At 36.2% G+C, this 18,203-nt stretch overlaps 2 protein-coding genes across 7 annotated transcripts; one reads left to right on the top strand and one right to left on the bottom strand.

Moving 5' to 3' along the window:
• Window positions 1–456: 456 nt before the first annotated feature.
• LOC18603476 (cysteine-tryptophan domain-containing zinc finger protein 3-like) lies at window positions 457–9,723 on the bottom strand. Of its 3 annotated transcripts, none has more exons than XM_088805280.1 (11): window positions 9,117–9,723; window positions 7,935–8,007; window positions 7,719–7,846; window positions 7,226–7,619; window positions 5,816–7,146; window positions 5,188–5,582; window positions 3,170–5,091; window positions 2,927–3,084; window positions 2,638–2,798; window positions 2,051–2,211; window positions 457–1,204 (listed from the first exon to the last, which is right to left on the bottom strand). In XM_088805280.1, exons 1-11 carry the CDS (start codon window positions 9,203–9,205, stop codon window positions 986–988), a joined length of 5,031 nt encoding a protein of 1,676 aa, XP_088661406.1. In that variant the 5' UTR covers window positions 9,206–9,723; the 3' UTR covers window positions 457–985. The 3 variants fall into 3 exon arrangements, with proteins under 3 accessions (XP_088661406.1, XP_017975607.2, XP_088661405.1); XM_018120118.2 differs by having other exon boundaries at window positions 7,226–7,594; XM_088805279.1 differs by having other exon boundaries at window positions 7,226–7,594; window positions 7,719–7,838.
• A 2,479-nt stretch (window positions 9,724–12,202) lies between these two features.
• Window positions 12,203–17,932, top strand: LOC18603475 (sucrose nonfermenting 4-like protein). Of its 4 annotated transcripts, XM_018120222.2 has the most exons (15): window positions 12,203–12,491; window positions 12,628–12,679; window positions 12,766–12,884; window positions 12,999–13,086; window positions 13,342–13,536; window positions 14,014–14,148; window positions 14,265–14,324; window positions 14,658–14,747; window positions 14,931–15,065; window positions 15,979–16,123; window positions 16,241–16,414; window positions 16,618–16,681; window positions 16,789–16,855; window positions 17,079–17,193; window positions 17,425–17,932. In XM_018120222.2, exons 3-15 carry the CDS (start codon window positions 12,769–12,771, stop codon window positions 17,514–17,516), a joined length of 1,476 nt encoding a protein of 491 aa, XP_017975711.2. In that variant the 5' UTR covers window positions 12,203–12,491; window positions 12,628–12,679; window positions 12,766–12,768; the 3' UTR covers window positions 17,517–17,932. The 4 variants fall into 4 exon arrangements, with proteins under 4 accessions (XP_017975711.2, XP_088661408.1, XP_017975710.2 ...); XM_088805282.1 differs by having other exon boundaries at window positions 12,628–12,884; window positions 13,342–13,476; XM_018120221.2 differs by having other exon boundaries at window positions 12,628–12,884.
• Window positions 17,933–18,203: the final 271 nt, after the last annotated feature.

Here is an 18,203-nt window from a genome sequence, read left to right as displayed (position 1 = left end):
GCTAGCTCAATCTAAAGCCAAGATACTAGTGAGTTAACCACCCTGCTCTGCATGCTTCCCTTAACTTCTAAAAAGAACATAACAAGCATACAGATAAACCCACCTTGGCCAACCCCATCCCCACCCCCAAAGAAAAAAAAAACTTTGAATATTTCTGTTCAAACCTCTGCACGTGATTATTTACACCCACATTGATCAAATTAAGGCACTGCCTCTCACTATCCACCATAGTTCTGAGAAGAATAATGAAAACAAACCAGTTGAAGAAGAATAAAGGAAGGAAGGCACCATCACAATCATCACAAATTCCTGTCAAATGTTAATTTCACATAATATGGTGACCAAATGGCATGATATAAGTATTGCATACCTGAATGTAAAGATTGCTTCTCTAAGTTCGGAGCTTGCACATCTTAAGCACATTAAGCTTTGCAACTTCAAAATAACACAGGAACCTTCCAAAAGAATATCATTTTCCATTCCAATAAAATTTTAAACAAATTGTTAACAGAACAGAGAGCCATTGATGGATAAATTGATAAGTGTCAACACCATATCAGTATTCAACCTCCTCAAATGGTTGCCTATAGATTTTCAACTGCTATATATATTCTTTTCCTCAGGCCCCAAAACAATGGAGCCAAAAAAATGTACTCTATGGAACTGGCATCTTACATAGAACTCCAAATCTCTTGCTGAACAAGCGAGAACTTTCTCCTCTTTTGCCAACCCAGAAAACTTAAGGGTGAGCATGCTATGCTCTTATAAATATCAAGAAGAAGGTGAACATCAAAAATATACATTACAAAGTTTGCAAATCAATCTCACTTTGTACACATGTACAGGGAGATAACTGGCTGTTGGTGACCATGTCTTTGCTTGTTTCCAAATGCAGGTCTAAGTAGGCATCTTTTTCCCCTTTCTTCTCCAATGCACATTGGGGGTTATAAACCAAAAAAAAAAAAACAATATATACAGGGGTGACTTAATCTCCAGCACCACCTAAACCAGAACGGCTTATGACCTCCATAGCCTGCTGAACCATACATATAAGTCCATCCACATCCTGGAAGCTGAAATCAATCACCTTTTTAACAGAAGTAATACACTCTGTATTTTGAGCTTCCTCCAGTTTTAAATTAGCAGCTGCAAAAGCATTTTGAGATTTTCTTGAAGCCTCCATTGCAAAACTTACATCCCGTGTCTGCAGCACAGTAACATATCAACACATTTACTTACTTGAACCACCTTATTAGCTTACGTAGACATTGAGAGACAGGTTTTCTTATCAAGTTCATACAAGATTATACCAGTGGTTATCTATAACCTGTACTGAATGATTTGATTTCTAGCTTTATTTCTAAAATAAAGATCCTTGGGCAGACTTCAGGTCTTAAATTTATTTTTGTCAAACCTCAGGACAGGCCAACTCTCAATATATCCCTTGTCCTAAATCAGAGCATGACAAGCACTATTTAAAAAAAAACAGCATAAGCCTGCCACTAAAAGTCTACCAACAAGCATGGCCAAGCTGTAGAAATCAATCTATTGGACAATCAAGAAAAAGAAGCATATTAACTTCCTGTGTTAACCATATAGAAGGGCTATCTCAAAGATCCTTCAAGCAATAGTTTGCATTTCTAAACCAGTAAGTTAAGAACCTATATCACCAAAAAACCCTAGTCAGATAATGCAACTGTATACTGCAGGGCCAGTGGCTAAGCATTCTCATTAGCCTTTATGACACTTCATTCAGATTATCCTCTTATTTCCCCTGAAATCACATATCTAACCACCTGATAAAAACTTTACAAGCTGTTCTTAATAATTAGAGTTCATCTAACAAGAAGCATTCTTCGATCAAAGCGTATTTTATAGGACAATTTCCAATAAATACTGAAGTAAATACTCTGTGTAGATCACTGCCTAATATAACATATAAAATCATAAAGAAGCAAGCAAAAGAGACTGAGAACATGAGCGAGAAACAGAAACAGAACAGAGAGATGAGAAAAGAAAAGATTGGTGTTGTCAGACTGAATCAACTTACAAAGTCAAGCAGCCGAACAAAACTTGGGCGGTTTCTAGCAAGAATGACATGGGTTCCGGCAACATGTGAAACATTACCCTTGGCTAATGGAGCCTTATCCACTGTTGAATAATTGTTTAAGTTATTATCAACATCTGATGCTGAAGATGATGGAGATTCACCTGGAAGAAGCCATTCAAAAAGATGTTGTGAGGCGCTTCATCTTAGAGCATTCCAACATGTGCAAAAGAAAAAAAAAATGCTCACTAAAGAAGTTGCATCTGGAACTCTAGTCCAATCAAGGTTCACTATGAAAGGAAAACCAATAAAGAAATATCTACATTTCAGCTACAAATAAACCTAAAATGGGCACATGCACTGCTGACTGCCCTCTCCCACTCCCACACCAAATGGTTTAAGTTATACAGTTAGTTAAATCTTCTAATTAAAATAGCTGGCGTTCTGAGACAACAACACTTATTGCACATGAGTCAAAATTTAAAGGTAGGCATCACCAAATAGAAGAATTCACAGCATCTAAAGAGATGTGCAATAAAGCACAGAAAGATAAAACAAGCCTGACTATATACCCTCAGATGACTTCTTACCTTGAGGAACCATCTGTAGAGTTGCTTGTAACTCATTCCGGTCTCTGCTGCTAGTAGAATGTTTGCAGTAAACAACCCTCATGTACGCTATCTCCATGCATTTATAGGCCAAAGCAGCAGCAGCCATTTCATGGCGTCTTTCATATTCTTGGGCACACATTCTGTGAACTTGAGAAGTTCAGCATAAAGCAATATAGGGGCATATGAAAACTCCTAATGTATATATATAAAATTCTACTGATTTTGAGAAAAAAACAGTTACCCCATCACTTTAGAAACATTCACTTACTCGCAAAGTTTAGTGGCAGTGCTATACACTTGCATTTGATTCATGTCCCCATGTCTACCACTCTCACTATTGCTAGTCTCTAGAAGAGCAGCAACGCCAAGAAACTTAAGGGCAGTTTGGAAGTAAATCTCATTGCTTTCAAAAACAAAACCAGAACTCTGGAAGAAGACAGGTAGTAACAGTTAGGATAGCAAAACCCTTTCTTCTATAAATTTATTGTAAGAACAAAATCTGAAAAGAAACCTTAAGCCGATCAGCATAATTTCTAAGCTCCGTAGCATCTTTCATTGCATTAGTTGCTGCCTGGCTGGAAATATTTTTTCTTCCAGGACTGGGAGCATTGAAGTCTCTGACTGCAGGCAAATCAGGCATGTGCTGTCCCAAGCTGTGGTTAGATCCATTCTTGCTGCCAGCTTTTCCAGGCTGTTTTAAAGCCTTTGACACATCACCGTTGCCAGAGCCATTAACTGGAAACCCATCAGAGACAACTCCCCGTTGGGCTTCTGGTACTGTTTGATAAATTTTTGTTTCTTGCTGACTTTCAACTTCACAATGCGAGGATGATTTTGACATTCCACTTCTTGACTGTACTTTCATTACTTTAGTTTGACCACCAAAATCCTTGATCAGGTTTTGCTCAGGGGCAGTCTTCCCCTTTGTGCTGCATGGAGCAGCAGATTTTGCATCAAATCCATCATGCTTTATATTTGACTGGGTTTCCATTCTACTATCACTTGACCATCGTCCTGAAGGATCCCTCCTTCCAACAGAGTTCTTGTCATCCTTGCTAGATTTAGCGTTCGACTTATCAGGCAAATTGCGTTTACAATCAGCAATTGTTTCTTGAAGTGCATGACCCTCAGGGTCAACATCTGATCGATACTTCATGCTCTTTCTGGAACACAGATCTTCCTGTTCATTCCTTGGATCATAAACATTCATCTTAACAGCAGCAGAAGTACTTTCACTCTCCTTTGTCCATGAAGTGGAAACCTTATCAGATTTCTGAGAAAACAATGCATTGACATGGCACTCCTTGTTCACTCTATCCTCACCACTGGAATGTTCTACAGCATGCTGGCCATTTTCTTCAAAATGATTATCACCATTGAACAAATGGCTATTCCGCAATCTACAAGAAACTTTAGTTTTAATGCTGATTTTGCAAATAGAATCTCTAGCCCAATAATCCAGGGTAGAAGATTTACATGATCTTGGGTTAAAATCACCCGATGCTTTCTCTTTCACTTCGGTACCAGATTGAGCAAGCTCAACAGTACCTTCCCCATCCCAACATTTTCTAAAATTGCCACGTAGAGGAATGCCACCATTGGCAGCATCATTCTTCCCTGAACCGTCCCCTCCGGTTGATATGAACTTTTCTGGATATGAGGTCCTCATGGGAGATGAAGAAACCGATTCAACTGGAGAACCCTTTGCTTCTTCAAAGTTTGCTCCAGTTTTACAAGAACCAGAAACCTTTGAAGAGCTAGAAGTTGCTGCCACTGAAATTTGTCCAGTTCCAGAATCCCTTCTCAATGAATCAAGGCCATCCAAAGTTTTTTGGGATGCAGACTTTTTCTTGTGTTTACTTAGTTTCTGGTTCTGATCATTACTGATTTCTTCAACACCACCAATCAAATGATCCATACTTTTCCTGTTTGATGTACCATCACCATCATTTCTATGGGACTGCTTCCCCTCATTCTTTGATAGTCGTGACTTCTTTTTATTCCTGAATCCACTCTCACTGCTTAATTCCTTCATATATAACTCATGTCCATTTTGACTGTCCTGCCAATCCTCCAATTTCCTTTTCTTCATAAAAGTGTCCCTTTTATCACATATTCTCATGTCTAATGATCCACCATCTGATGAGGCCTGAGTATGATCAACAAATTTCTTCACAGAAACCACTGATCTTTCTTTCATATCATGCTTTACATCCCCAGAATGAGAGCACTCATTATAATTCTGCATACTTCTTCCATTTGCTTGATTTGGCAAGCCAGCACTTGAATTAAGGCCCACCCTTCTGGGGTCCAAGTTGGAACCCTGATGTTTATCAATAGTGTACATATCTTCTGTTTTGGTTTTCTTTGAACCATCATATGCATATAGATCAGACTCCCTCTTCTTTTTTGTCTTTGCTTGTTTGGCCTCACCTACAATGAAACAATGCTCGAAAGTAAATAAATAAATACTCTCAATATAGAAGTCTGACTGCTACTGAAATTTAGGCTCTAAAGTGGACTAAATACCTCCAACTGAATGCTTTTCCTTCTGTTGGAAGCGAGATTTCTTCATGAGATTTGATTCAACAGGGACGTGGGTCATATCATTTAAGCTCCTACTTTTCAATGATTCCTGCTGTTGGTTTTTTTTAGAGTTTGACATCTGACTTAGGCCACTGATACCTGCTTTGCGCACTTCCTTCAGGCCATATTTCTTCTTCCCTTGAATAGATGGCACCTGAGAATTGAAACTAGAGTTGTTCTGATCAAGATGCTGAAGATGAGCTGGAGCAGCTAATGATGTAATTCCATTTGCATGATTTTGCGGGTTATTTTGATTCTTAGTTACTGGAACCTGGTATAATGCATTGAAAGCTTTTGTTGTCTCCTCCTCACTAATGTCACACCGGTTCATTCCAGGCCTTTACAACAATTTCAACAACAAAAATCAGCAAAAGCAAAACATACATGTATATGTTCACACACATAATCGATGCATCTATGCATGCACCTATTATTCACCAGGTATTTCTACTTATTTTAACGCCAAGGACTATGTGCACATAAGCACATAAACACACGCATGACATTTAGCAAACAAAGAGACAGGCATATGCAACAAAAACTTTATTTAATATGCATCGAAGGAACTTACAGCCAGTTGAGCATGCTACACATCCACTTCTCAGGGAGTTGTCCTGGTGTAGTATCCAAAGGCAAAAGTCGCCACTTGTGACAATAATCACACTGAACCCAATTATCTTGTATGAGTACAGAAGCAGTTGCTGCCGCTGCCGCTGCTTGAGAGGCAAGAGACTTGTCAGGGAGATGAGGAACCACACCTAGAAAATCCACTCCTAACAGCAGGTTATCAACTGTTCTACCACTGAATATTTCCTCTGACTTATCCAAATAGGCACTCTGCTCCCTCTCAAAATCCAATGAACCAAAATCTTTGGACCTATTGTGAAAAGGCCTCACTGACAGCTCCATTTGGTCACTTTTCTGTTCGAAATTTGTGTCCAACATATCTCTATGATTATCTCTGACGTTATTAATATCCTTCTGCAACTTCAACTTATGCTTATATTTACCTGTAGAAAGGCCCTGACTAGAAGCAGTGGTATCTTTAGGTGTTGCACCCACATCAAGGCTCAACCTTTCCTTCATCGAATCAGCAAATTGTCCAGTATTTTTGCTACCTTTTGACTTCTTCTTGCCCTCTAACAATGTCTTTTCCTTCTTGGAGGAAATATTTATTTTATCCCCAGCACGAAATTTAGCTATCAGACCACCCTTCATTTCAGGATCTTCCTTACCTTTTAAAGGGGCAGAATTTTGGTAGCATTTCCTCCCAACATTGTCCCCAAGGTCAAGTGAAGCTTTCATATGGGAATTTACTACACTCTGTTCCCAACCCTTCTCAACTGACCTACTCTGCATATTCCACTTTTTATTCTTGCCACTAGTTCTACTCCTTCCAGATATTGACTCCAAAGAATCCTCCTTTGCTGAGTCAGAGGAAAAAAATCTACCTATTGACACATCCTGATTAGCCACTGCAGAAACATCAAATGCCCTAGCAGTGGCTTCCATAGAGTCAGCAACGTTCACTGAATTAGATAAAGCTGTGTGTTTCAAGTCATGCAAGAACAACTCTTCCCTTCCTGCTATCTCATTTTCTGACTTCTTTTTTATGAGCAACGTCTTGTCATTCGCAACATTAAAGCCATTTCCATGCTTTGATTCCACCATCTTTTTGCTTTTCCCCATCAGAACTTTTGTTTTCTTCTTATTTAATTGTTTTCCATTACCCAAAACGAACTCATCTATCAACCCAGCAGAATGTTCTTGACAAGCCTTAAGTGATGGGATAGATTTACTATCTCTAGTAGCTCCTTCCTTTTCCTTTCTCAATAAGAGTAGCAGACTGTCATGAAGAGGAGATATGAGTACACCACCAGGGACATATAAGGATGTCATAACCTGTTTAAAGGCATAAAATATCAATGCATCCTTCTTAGTTCATATGCAGACACTGAATACAACCAAGAGAAACCTCTACCTGAAGAATTCTAGCGGGTGATTCACTTGTGGTATCGTGAGATGTTGTCACTGTTCCTCCACTTTCCTCAGGACTGTTCCCCAATGATGAAGATGGAGAAAAATCAAGCCCAAGCCCCCTATAGATTGCAGCATTCTTTTGAGTTTTGTTATCAGAGCCCATCTTAATTCGAAACTTCAGTTTCTTCTGATCCGTGGGAATCCCTGCTCTGTTAAAATTCTCATCCTTCAAGGCAGCCTTCTCAGCAACTTGAGCAGAAGACAAATGTGAATCATGTTTAGCAGCAATGTTGCCAGTTGAGCAAAAAGCACTCCCAGGTCTCCCAGTTGGGGGTGCATTTGGAGGAGCTTTCAAATTCTGGGATGCGCCCTGTATGGTAACACATTCCACAGCACTCTAGTAAACTAGAATTTCACAAGCTGTCTATGCAACAGCTATGGACATCTTCTTCCAAAGAAATGACCAAACTATAGTAAGAATATAGTCCATATACCTCCATAGATAAATTGTTGGGAGACCTTGGCGTGCTGGAGTTTCTCTGTGGTGTCTTTGGACGTGATAATCTAGAAGGAGAGCGTTCATAGGTAGGCAAAAATGAGCCATAACCACCAAACTTTGCCCCTGCAAAAATAATTTAACATCATCTTCAATGAAAAACTTAAGCTTGTAATAGTACTAAAATTTCTTAAAACCAAGATCAACCACTTACCCAAATTTTCTGCAGAAACCCCACCTTCAAAGTCTTTTTGAAAGTGGCCCAAGACGTTTTTAATCTTCTCATCCTTAAGAAATGAAATCCCATATTACTAATGGAATAACACAGAGAATTTTGAAAGTTGATGTATATTAAAACTGATAAATAGACCAGATTAAAGTACGTCTATAGCAGGCACAACAAGCCAACTAATATTAGCATTTAGAAGTTCCATTCTTTTCAGGAGATGAATAATAGCATATGAACTGATTATGGTTTAATATTTCAAATATCAATCAGATCGATAAAGAGTACTGATAAGTTATTCGCATTCATTGTGTATTCAAACAGACACTCTCTCATAAAAAAAAATCCAAATGTTGTGGAAGTTTCAAAGATCATCCAGGCAAGGAGCTTTTACCATGCAACAAATTGCTGCTGAGAAACAGGATAATTACTTCATGAAGTTCCTTCTATTATTAACTTTCTTTTCTATGCCTCAGCTTTCTCGAACAACACGCCAATAAAATTCTAGTACAGCAATAAACTGACTTCAAAATTCTAGCCCACAAATCACAAGTGGGAATGATTTAATGATCATGTATCTTCTTTGTCATTATCAATACTATCACATTGCATAACTAGCTACAAAACTGCACAAAGACACAAAATAGTGCTTTGTAACATATTCTTCTAGTTGTTTTGTTGCATCCCTAGTGATGAAAAATTCTAAACCACTTACATGTATATGAAAGCATGGCAAAATAATACTTTTGTGTACTAAGTTACCAATACAGTGAAAAATCTCAACCTCAAAAGTCGACTTCATCACTCTCAACAAATTGAATTAGTGAATCCATGTTCATATACCACAAATAAACTCAAATTTAAAGCCACATGAAATTCTAATGCATGTAAAGAACCACAACTCGTTCTAATTAGTAAGTACCTTTTATGCTCAACCAAACCCAAAACTAAGCATAAATTCAAATTAGCCATTCCCTACAAAAAAGCTTAATAGAATTGCATTGCCTAAGAAGCACCATCAACGCTTAATCAAACTCATAATTAAGCATAATCCTATCAAAAACTCAAATGGCATTAACTGTAGCGTAATCCCAAGTTTCAGAAAGAGAATGCGGGTGTAAAAACGATTGAATTTCAATGGAAAAAAAATAACAAAAATCAAACCCTTACAAGGTAAGAGAAGTCGGTATCGGGGTTAATATAGTCGTCATCATCTTTGTGATAGCAAGCTTCTCCTTCTTCAAGCTCAGAATTTTCATCCATCTCCAAACCCGCTCACCCAAAAACCCTAACCCTAACCCTCCCGAAACCTTAACCCCCTCACCCCTCCAATTCCCTACCTTCCCGAAAATCCAACATCACCAAATTCGAAACCAAAAAATAAAACAATAAATATTAAAAAAGAAAAAATGTCCACCCAAACCCACAAAGAAAATATCCCAAAACAGGCTTCGATCCTATCAAATACAAAAAACCTTTTTAATCAATCAATTTGATAAAATTAGTGAATTAATATTTCGATTTCTTTTCTTCCGTTTTCTTTTATTTAACTCACGATCAGAGATATTGATGATCAGACGATGGAGAATGAAGTGGTCGACGAGTGCCGCCGACTCGTGATTGAGACTCGTTCCGGGTCGCGGTGCCGAGTTCGTTTTTGGGTCCTTTTGTTTCCAGAAAAATTGTTCACACTTCCTCCGAAGAAAAAACAAAACAAACAGACAGGCAACAACAGAGAAAGAGCAGTGGGTTTTTGTGGGTCTTTTTCGATGTTTTTGTTAAATCTATTATTTTTTTAATTAATTAATTTAGGGCTTTTTTTTTCTCTTATTTCCTTTCCTTTCTGTGCCTCCTTTTTTCCTCTTTTGGATGATGATGAGTTTATTAATTCTAACAAAATAAATAAATTAAAAACTTTCCTCTGATGGCGCGTGGGAGGCAGGAGCGTGGGGAAGACGGGGAAACAAAAATTGTCCTTGGTTGAAACGACGCCGTTTTTCCAAGTTTGGTTCCATATGGATCCTTGTCTAGCTTTTGTAATGTAATAAGAATTCCAGGATTGTGACTATTCCAATCTTTTCACATTCTGTGGAGCAAACAAGAGAATCCCCTTTTTTTTGGCTTCTATATCAAGGCAAAGAGTTTTCCTTCATTTGATGAAGAAAAGAGTTGTTTTCATGCACATGTTATCATGATTTCCCTCCTCCTTATCAAAGTCTAAAGATTTCATTAGCATCTTTGATGGAGAGAGTGCAATGCCATGGTACCATGTCATTTTCACATAATAATTGGTGATCAATTTTTTTATCTTGTTAACGAAGAAAATTAAATTATGTTGTTATCTTTTTTATTATGATGACATAAACATGATATCTGTTTTTGAATAAAAATTTATATAAATTACTATTAACAATTTTAATTTAAGGTTTTGAAGATTTGAAAAAAGTTTTTTAAACTTTGATATTTGAACCAAAGTCGTTACAATTAATATTAAAGTATGAGTTAACTCGATATAGATTTTTCGCATTGCATTGGTGAAATTTTAGTTTACGGATTAGTCATTTACTGTGTGATTTTAATGTTTTCATCAATGATTTGATTGCGTGAGATTGTGATATCTCATATCAAACCGGAATATAGATATTTTAAAACTATAATAGATTTTAAGTCAATAGCGAGTTTAAACTTTAAATAATCACATAATTTAGATTCAAAAAGTTGCATGAATTAGTAATATCTAGATGCAAATCGTTACAATAAGCATGGACGTGTGTGACGTATTCATGGAAATATGCACAAATATATTAAATACTGTTCAGCAAAACCATATTATTCAACCTAAAAAAGAGGATGTCCTTGCATTAGCGTTATATTATATTTTCAATTTCTAAAATGAATATGGCAAGAAAATAAAAATTATATTCAATTTCCAACTTCAGAAATGAATGGCAAGAAAATAAAAAATTGAGCAAAGTGTTGCGATTTTTCTATTTAAAATATAAGTAAAAATCATTTTATCATTCAAGTGTCAAATTCTCAATGTGAAACCATATTGTTAGGTGGCCAATCAACCTCCACTCTGTTTTGTTCTTAAACAAATTTCAAATGTCAAAACTCTTGTTTTCTTTCTTAACAATAAACAACAACTTTGTCTTTTTGTTTCATTTATTTTTCCTATGCCTAAATGCCCATAGCTTGACTTTTTTTTAACAATTATTTCAGCATCTTTTAATTTTTAATATTTTCACCAAAATTAAAGATGTCAATAAGTATTTTTGTATTATTAAACCCAATTAAATAAAATTATGATATTTTATAATCAATACTAAAATTATTATTTGCCATGAATTTGGGTAGGGTTCAGATAATGAGTAACCAATACTCAACTTAATTATAAATAATAATTTTTAATATTAGATTTTAATTATATGTATATACTATTTTTTATTTATAATTCCTTATGATTAATGTAATGCTCACTAAAATCATTATTTGTTGTGAATATGATTTTAAATTTTAATTTAATTTTTACTAATTAATTTTAATTTATTAAATTATTTTTTATTAATAATATATAAAAATTAATTTTAAATTTAATTTAACCAAGTATTTAACAAGTATAAAATTTTAATGAATAATATCTATGATATTTAAGTACGAGTTTAGATGTCTTATTAAATAACAAAATTCAAATTAAGATACGGTAAAAACATGGAATACGTGACCAAATGACATCTCCGGTCAAAATCAATCCAAGTAAAACTATTTGTTGACTTTAACAAAGAATCATGAGATGAGATAAAAAGGAAGAATATGCTTCCATGTGAAAGGAATCTCTATTACTTTCTTTGATTTATTCATTAAAGAATCTTTCTTTAATCATAAGCACAATTAAATTCCTCAAATTAAAATGAAAAAGAAAAAAGGAAAAAAGTCGAATGATTTTGGTTGGTCCCTTCATGAGTAACGGGTCCCACCAAGGAACCGCACGTGTTTATCAGGAAGATAAACAAAAGACTTCCCAAACAAACAAACAAACAAACAAACAGACAGACGTTGGACAGGTAACTGAAACGCATTTTTACAGTTTGACAGTTAAAAAAAGAAACCACCGTTAATTTCCCCCACTACACCACGGTAAAAAATTAAAAAAAAAAAATCAAATGCTGTAGGAAGAAGACAAAGACGATAATTACCGTTCAACATCCTTTTCAAAGCTTTCATCTTTATTAGGGTTTCCAAAATTAAAAAAAGAATAAAAAAGGAGAAAACATTTATTGACTAAAAAAAAGGGAAAAACCCAAAAAAAGAAAGAAAAAGAAATCAGATTCGATCACATCGCAAAAAACCCCTCCCTACTCTCGATCTTCACACCCACATTCAATAAATTCAAAAAAAATTTAACCTTTTTTTTTGGTTTACCCATTTCTTTTTTTTCCCCAACTCCCTTTTTAGGGTTTCGATTTTTTTTTAATTTATCTCACAGTTTAACCGAAATTTTTTTCCCCACAAATTTCGAAGCTACCCTTTTGCCTCCATTGTTTGGTGAGTTCCAAATTCGCTCCCTATTTGAAAAAGGAAATTGTCTTTCGAAGTTAGGGGTTTTGTCCGTACAATCAAGTAAAAGGCGAGTCCTTGATGTTTAAATTGTTGCTTTTATTGACTTTGTTTTCTTTTGCAGTGATTGAACGGAGAAGAGAAAATTGTTACAAAAGAAGCTGATTGCTGGGAAGGTCTTTAAATTTTCAAGATTTTTGTTGTCTTTATTGGGTTACATAATTGATCCTATTGAGAAGGCGGTTGCCAAATGTTTGCTTAGGATATGAATCCGGCCCGAGATGCTGGCAGAGTAACAACAGCGGGCATGGTGCTGTTTCCAATACAGTTTACGTGGCCACATGGTGGGAGAACTGTGTTCCTTTCTGGCTCTTTCAATAGGTGACACTTTAATTATCTCTTAATTTGTTTTTAAGATTCTATTGATGTGAAAAATTGTGATGTTTAGGCTTGTGATTAGCATTTGGATTAACGGTTAATTGTTTGAAAATGAAGGTGGACCGAGCTCATGCCAATGTCACAGGTTGAGGGTTGCCCCAATGTGTTTCAAGCCGTTTGTGCCGTGCCACATGGTTGCCATGAGGTTTGTTAATTTGCTCTACTAGAATTGGAAATTAAAAATATTTAGTAACACGGGTAATTTCTATTTTTTTCAATGTTATTATCTAATTAATATGTTTGTATTATTAGTTGCGCATGTTAAGTACTATCATTAATGGTATTCAGGTTGGGATGGTTTTGTTGTCAAGCACTTCTGGAGCGTGGCAATCGTAATCTTTTAGCCATGACCTTCTTCTTTGTATTTTGTTTGCTCATTTGTGTTGGTTCTTACATGCAGTACAAGTTTTTTGTTGACGGTGAATGGCGACATGATGAACGACAACCTCACAGGAATGGCGAATATGGAATAGTTAACACTTTTGATGCTCTACCTGTACCTGTACCTGTACCTGTACCTGCAGAGGCCCCTCAGGTACAACCTCGTTCAGAAATACTGAGTAACATGGATGTGGACAATGGTCTCACGGTAAGGGTCAGTTATATTCCTTAGCTTTGTTGCATATCAATTTCCTGAAAATATTTTTCCTTCTTAAAGCCTAGTTTGGCATTGTGATTGAGAATAAAAATTGCAATCAAAAGCGAACTCATCATAATCACAAAATCAGGCAGGAACTTGCTTTTCACAATGGATAACAAATTCATTGTGATCAAGATTTTTTTTTATCGCAAAATTTACTTTGTTTGGCATTGTGTTTGCAGTCAAATGCAGTTCCAATCACAATTTCAAACTGACTCTAATGATTTGTTATTTTTTTTATTATTTAAGTTGTCAGAGATCTAGTTTTGTAATGCAGACTTTAGTCTGTATAGTATTGGTGCTTGTTGCATTTTAGTTCTTAATGCATGCTCATTATGTACCTTATCCATCTATTTATTTATTTATTAATACCATTTTGTTTCCTGTTTACTTTCTCGTGTAAGTGGATTTTGGTACCTTTTTGCAATGCAGAATCGAATTTCAGCTGTTACATTGAATCAAGCAATGCCTAGGATTTTAGAAGAGGATTTACAGGCCTCCTGTCATCGTATCTCTGTATTCTTGGCAGCACACACTGCTTATGAGTTACTACCTGAGTCAGGCAAGGTTTGGATGCATTCTTATCGGCCCTTTTTCATGATATACACATTTCTCTGCATGTTTGACTCTGAGTCAGTACATATTACTTTCACTTTGCTAATTTAGACAAATCTGCCTTACAGGTTGTTGCCTTGGATGTTGATTTACCTGTAAAACAAGCATTTCATATTCTGTCTGAGCAGGTATCTGTTTATTTCATTCAGAGGTTAATTTAGTTATTTTTTTCGGGTGTCTGTGGACTGAATATAGTTAATTTTATTAGGTTCCTGGTCTTTTTGTTGTTAAGATCCATGTTCTGCATAACAACATAATCTACCACCGTAAGAAAACAAAGAAAGAGAGAAAGAGCAAACCTCTGTTCTTATTTGCTAATTATTGATTCTTAGAGCCTTTTCTAGCTGTAGATGCACCTAAATTCTCCATGGTCATTATTTACATGCTTGGTAACATTCATGCTTATTTTCTTGCTTTAAAGAGCTTGGATACATATCTTTTCTGAGTCAAGGTGTTTTCAGGGTATCCCCATGGCTCCTCTTTGGGACTTCAGCAAGGGGAAATTTGTTGGAATTCTTAGTGCTTTGGATTTCATATTGATTCTGAGAGAGGTATGTTCATAATGCAGAATCAAGATTGTTGGCAGTAGCAAGTCTTCCAAATCTTCGAAGATTTTGGGTTTTATTTTTTATCCAGCTAACTTGAATGTTTCTAGATATTAACACAAGATAATTGTCTGATAGATGGATCCTTTTTGCTGCGTATTTCTCTTGTATACTCTTTTTGTTATGCAGCTTGGAAATCATGGATCAAATTTGACAGAGGAAGAGCTTGAAACACACACTATTTCTGCTTGGAAAGAGGGAAAGGCATACATGAATGGGCAAGTTGATGGGCATGGGAGACCAATTTCAAGACGTCTCATCCATGTGAGTGTTTAATATGCCATGGTTGTGGACTCTAGTTTCTGAAGATTTTTCGTTTTAATGGTGGTTTGTCTTGGATGATAACTTAATAAAGATGATGTTATTATTCATGTGCATGTGCATTCCTATTTGTTTCTACAAATGAAGAGAGCTGTTTCTCCATTTATGTTTGTATTTTGACGTTTTAGTATAGACATATGCATACATTATCTAGGTGTAATGTTATTCATGGTTTGCCTGGCGACCATAATAACCAAATGTTTGTTTCAATGTGATGCCATGTCAGGCCAGAATCTTAGTTTGGCACAACTCCCAATGTGGCTATAGTGCATTTTTAAGAATCATATTTGGTGAGAAAACAACTTCATGTCACATTCAGGGATTGGATGTCATGTAGCTGCAAGAATTCTAGTGTCTGGGAGAAAAATGTCATTATGAGCTTTCAAGGAGTTCTTCAGAACATAATCAATCTTGCCTAAAAAGAAAATTTCAGTCAGAAGTGCGTAATGGAACTGTTGAATAGTCAGGGGCAGGATTACATCAATGCCATGCAACATTGCTGTGGAGGTTTATTCTATGTTATGATGGCCATTAATAGTAATAATGCATTGATAACCGTGCTCCTCTTGACGCAACCTTTTTATATTAACATGGTTTTCATAAAAAAAACCCTGACTTTTTCTTTCTTTTTTCCCCCTCATTAGTTGCTGATACCCATCTATGCATCTATGCTCCTTTTGCTTTGTTGTTTTGAGAAGGCTGCATCATCTGGTTCCTTTCTATTATATTTTTTGATTAGTGCCTTTCTGCTTCATCTCTTAATTCCCTTGTGCTGTGCCATTTGAGAAATGCAGCATTTTTTTTTTGATAGTTGTGTATATGAGTGGTGTTATTGACATTCTTGTTGATTGTGCAGGCTGGACCATATGATAATTTGAAGGATGTAGCTTTGAAATTTTTGCAAAATGGAGTAGCTACGGTTCCTATTATTCATTCATCCTCAGAAGATGGTCTATTTCCCCAATTATTACATCTTGCTTCTCTCTCTGGAATACTAAACTGTGAGCCTTTTAATAGTTTTGTTAAGTAAGCATATTTGTTTGTTTGTTCCTTTTTCTTTTAATTCGTTAGGAAGTACATGGCTTCTTTCTCCCTAACCAATGGGGTTTGATTTCTAGGCATATGCAGGTATTTTAAACATTGTTCTGGCTCTTTGCCCATACTACAATTACCAATTTATGCAATCCCTCTGGGTACATGGGTTCCAAGAATTGGAGAATCTAGCAGTCGGCCATTTGCAATGCTGAGACCTACTGCTTCTCTTAGTTCAGCACTAAATATGCTAGTTCAAGGTATGCTTCCTGTTTCGTCAACACTGTATGGTAGGTATAAGAGAGTAAAAATAAGGAAAAAATAGGATTATTGATGGTTTTCTTGAAGTTACAAGAACAAGATTAAGTTAGTACCTCAAGAGGGCACCTTAAATGATTAGAGATATTGATGTTTTTATGTGTTGTTTATTGGTATGATATGGTTTTGCCCTTTGGTTTCACAGCTCAAGTAAGTTCAATACCTATAGTTGATGATAATGACTCGTTATTGGACATATATTGTCGGAGGTGAGGTGTCATTCTTGATTGATTATCCTTCTAGGATGCAACAAACTTACTCTCAGCTTGGATTGAGTGTGATAGTTGTTCATTAATTTTGTTGTCTTTTTTGGCAGTGATATAACAGCTTTGGCAAAAGGCAGAGCTTATACACATAATCTCAATGAAATGACTGTATATCAGGTAACTGCTGTACCTTTTTTTCTGTTTCCTTTTTCTGGTTTTATGCATATGACTACCCAAACAAGGTTGGTTGATATTTTGAGGAAGTTTTGGAGCTGATAACTCTTGGAGAGGTGGATATTTCAAGATTTGTTTCCTATTTTTATTGGTAGACTAAAACAAGGTTCTGCAGTGTATTGCAGAAAACCTGTTTCCTAAATTTTTTTCTTTATTTACTTGTTAGGCATTGCAGTTGGGGCAAGATTCTAACACTCCTTATGAGACAAGAAGTCAAAGATGTCAAATGTGTTTGCGCACTGATACATTGCTTAAAGTGATGGAACAATTGGCAAACCCTGGTGACTTTCTCTCTTTCTCTTTTTGAACTCCATTAAATTTGTGTTCTCTTTTTAAAAAGGATAATTATTTTGCGGATGGGTCTTTTGGTGGCCTTTAAATCAGTGATGTAACATTGCAATATATTGAGTGGCATTGCCACCATTATTTTCCCAATAAATATGGTATATAAATGTAGTACTGTAATTGTGAAAACATCACTGTATGACATTATCTTCCCAAATTGATTTCAGGAGTTAGACGGCTTGTTATAGTGGAGGCTGGCACTAACCGTGTAGAAGGCATTGTCTCGCTTGCTGACATTTTCAGGTTCTTGCTTGGTTAGTTTGAAGTAATTGCAGATGACCTATCTAGTTTGTGGGCACCATTCCTTGCCCCAATGTTCCAAATAGACTGCAGTACTTCACACCGGTGATCGGATCTCATTCAACCATTGGATTTGGCCTCTTGCCTTTGTTGCCTGCTTTTTAGAATTTTAGGCCAAAGAAAGAGGCATGTAATTTAAGAGGACTCTATTCTCTTCCATATTTGTTCGGTCTCCCCCTTGCACATGTTATTGTCAGAGTATTAAACCCATTGTGTCACCAAATGTAGATGCCATTATCTGTGGGGAGCATGTGACCTGTAATAGTTTTAATTGTTGCTTCAAAGTTATAAGTAAAGGGACGGGGAGGAGAAACACTGAATGATTATTGATTATTCTGTACCATGCCTACTTCATTAAGCTGTTTTTGGGTCTCAGTTTCTACTTGTCTGAATTCTTCATAGCCTCCTAGGATGCCAACAGCTTCTGTTTAAGGCAAAGTCAAGACAGTTTGTTGGATCTTTTGAAATGAATGTTGAAAATCTTACTGAAAATAGAGATTGGTCAAAGTGAGTTGAGAATCTTGTTAACAGATTGGTGTTTCATTTCATTCCAATTTCAATGGCACAGTGCCCCGGAGGTTCTCACTCCTCACCCCTCTTATAACCAATTGTATTGGAAAGGAGCCCCCTTGCCTTCTAATTGAGG

Source organism: Theobroma cacao, chromosome 4 (assembly GCF_053813885.1).
Source record: "Theobroma cacao isolate CCN51 chromosome 4, ASM5381388v1, whole genome shotgun sequence".
NCBI lineage: Eukaryota > Viridiplantae > Streptophyta > Magnoliopsida > Malvales > Malvaceae > Theobroma > Theobroma cacao.
This window is presented reverse-complemented; position numbering and strand designations above follow the sequence as displayed.

What these genes read in the sequence shown, in the direction of transcription:
- LOC18603476 (XM_088805280.1), bottom strand. Translation starts at nt 9,205, where the DNA reads ATGAAAATTCTGAGCTTGAAGAAGGAGAAGCTTGCTATCACAAAGATG. An exon ending in TGTAGCATGCTCAACTGGCT is followed by an intron (nt 5,583 to 5,815) that starts GTAAGTTCCTTC and finishes ATTGTTGTAAAG; the next exon opens with GCCTGGAATGAACCGGTGTG. An exon ending in ACTGCCACTAAACTTTGCGA is followed by an intron (nt 2,799 to 2,926) that starts GTAAGTGAATGT and finishes TCAAGTTCACAG; the next exon opens with AATGTGTGCCCAAGAATATG.
- LOC18603475 (XM_018120222.2), top strand. Translation starts at nt 12,769, where the DNA reads ATGAATCCGGCCCGAGATGCTGGCAGAGTAACAACAGCGGGCATGGTG. An exon ending in TTCATATTCTGTCTGAGCAG is followed by an intron (nt 14,325 to 14,657) that starts GTATCTGTTTAT and finishes AGGTGTTTTCAG; the next exon opens with GGTATCCCCATGGCTCCTCT. An exon ending in TTGGACATATATTGTCGGAG is followed by an intron (nt 16,682 to 16,788) that starts GTGAGGTGTCAT and finishes CTTTTTTGGCAG; the next exon opens with TGATATAACAGCTTTGGCAA.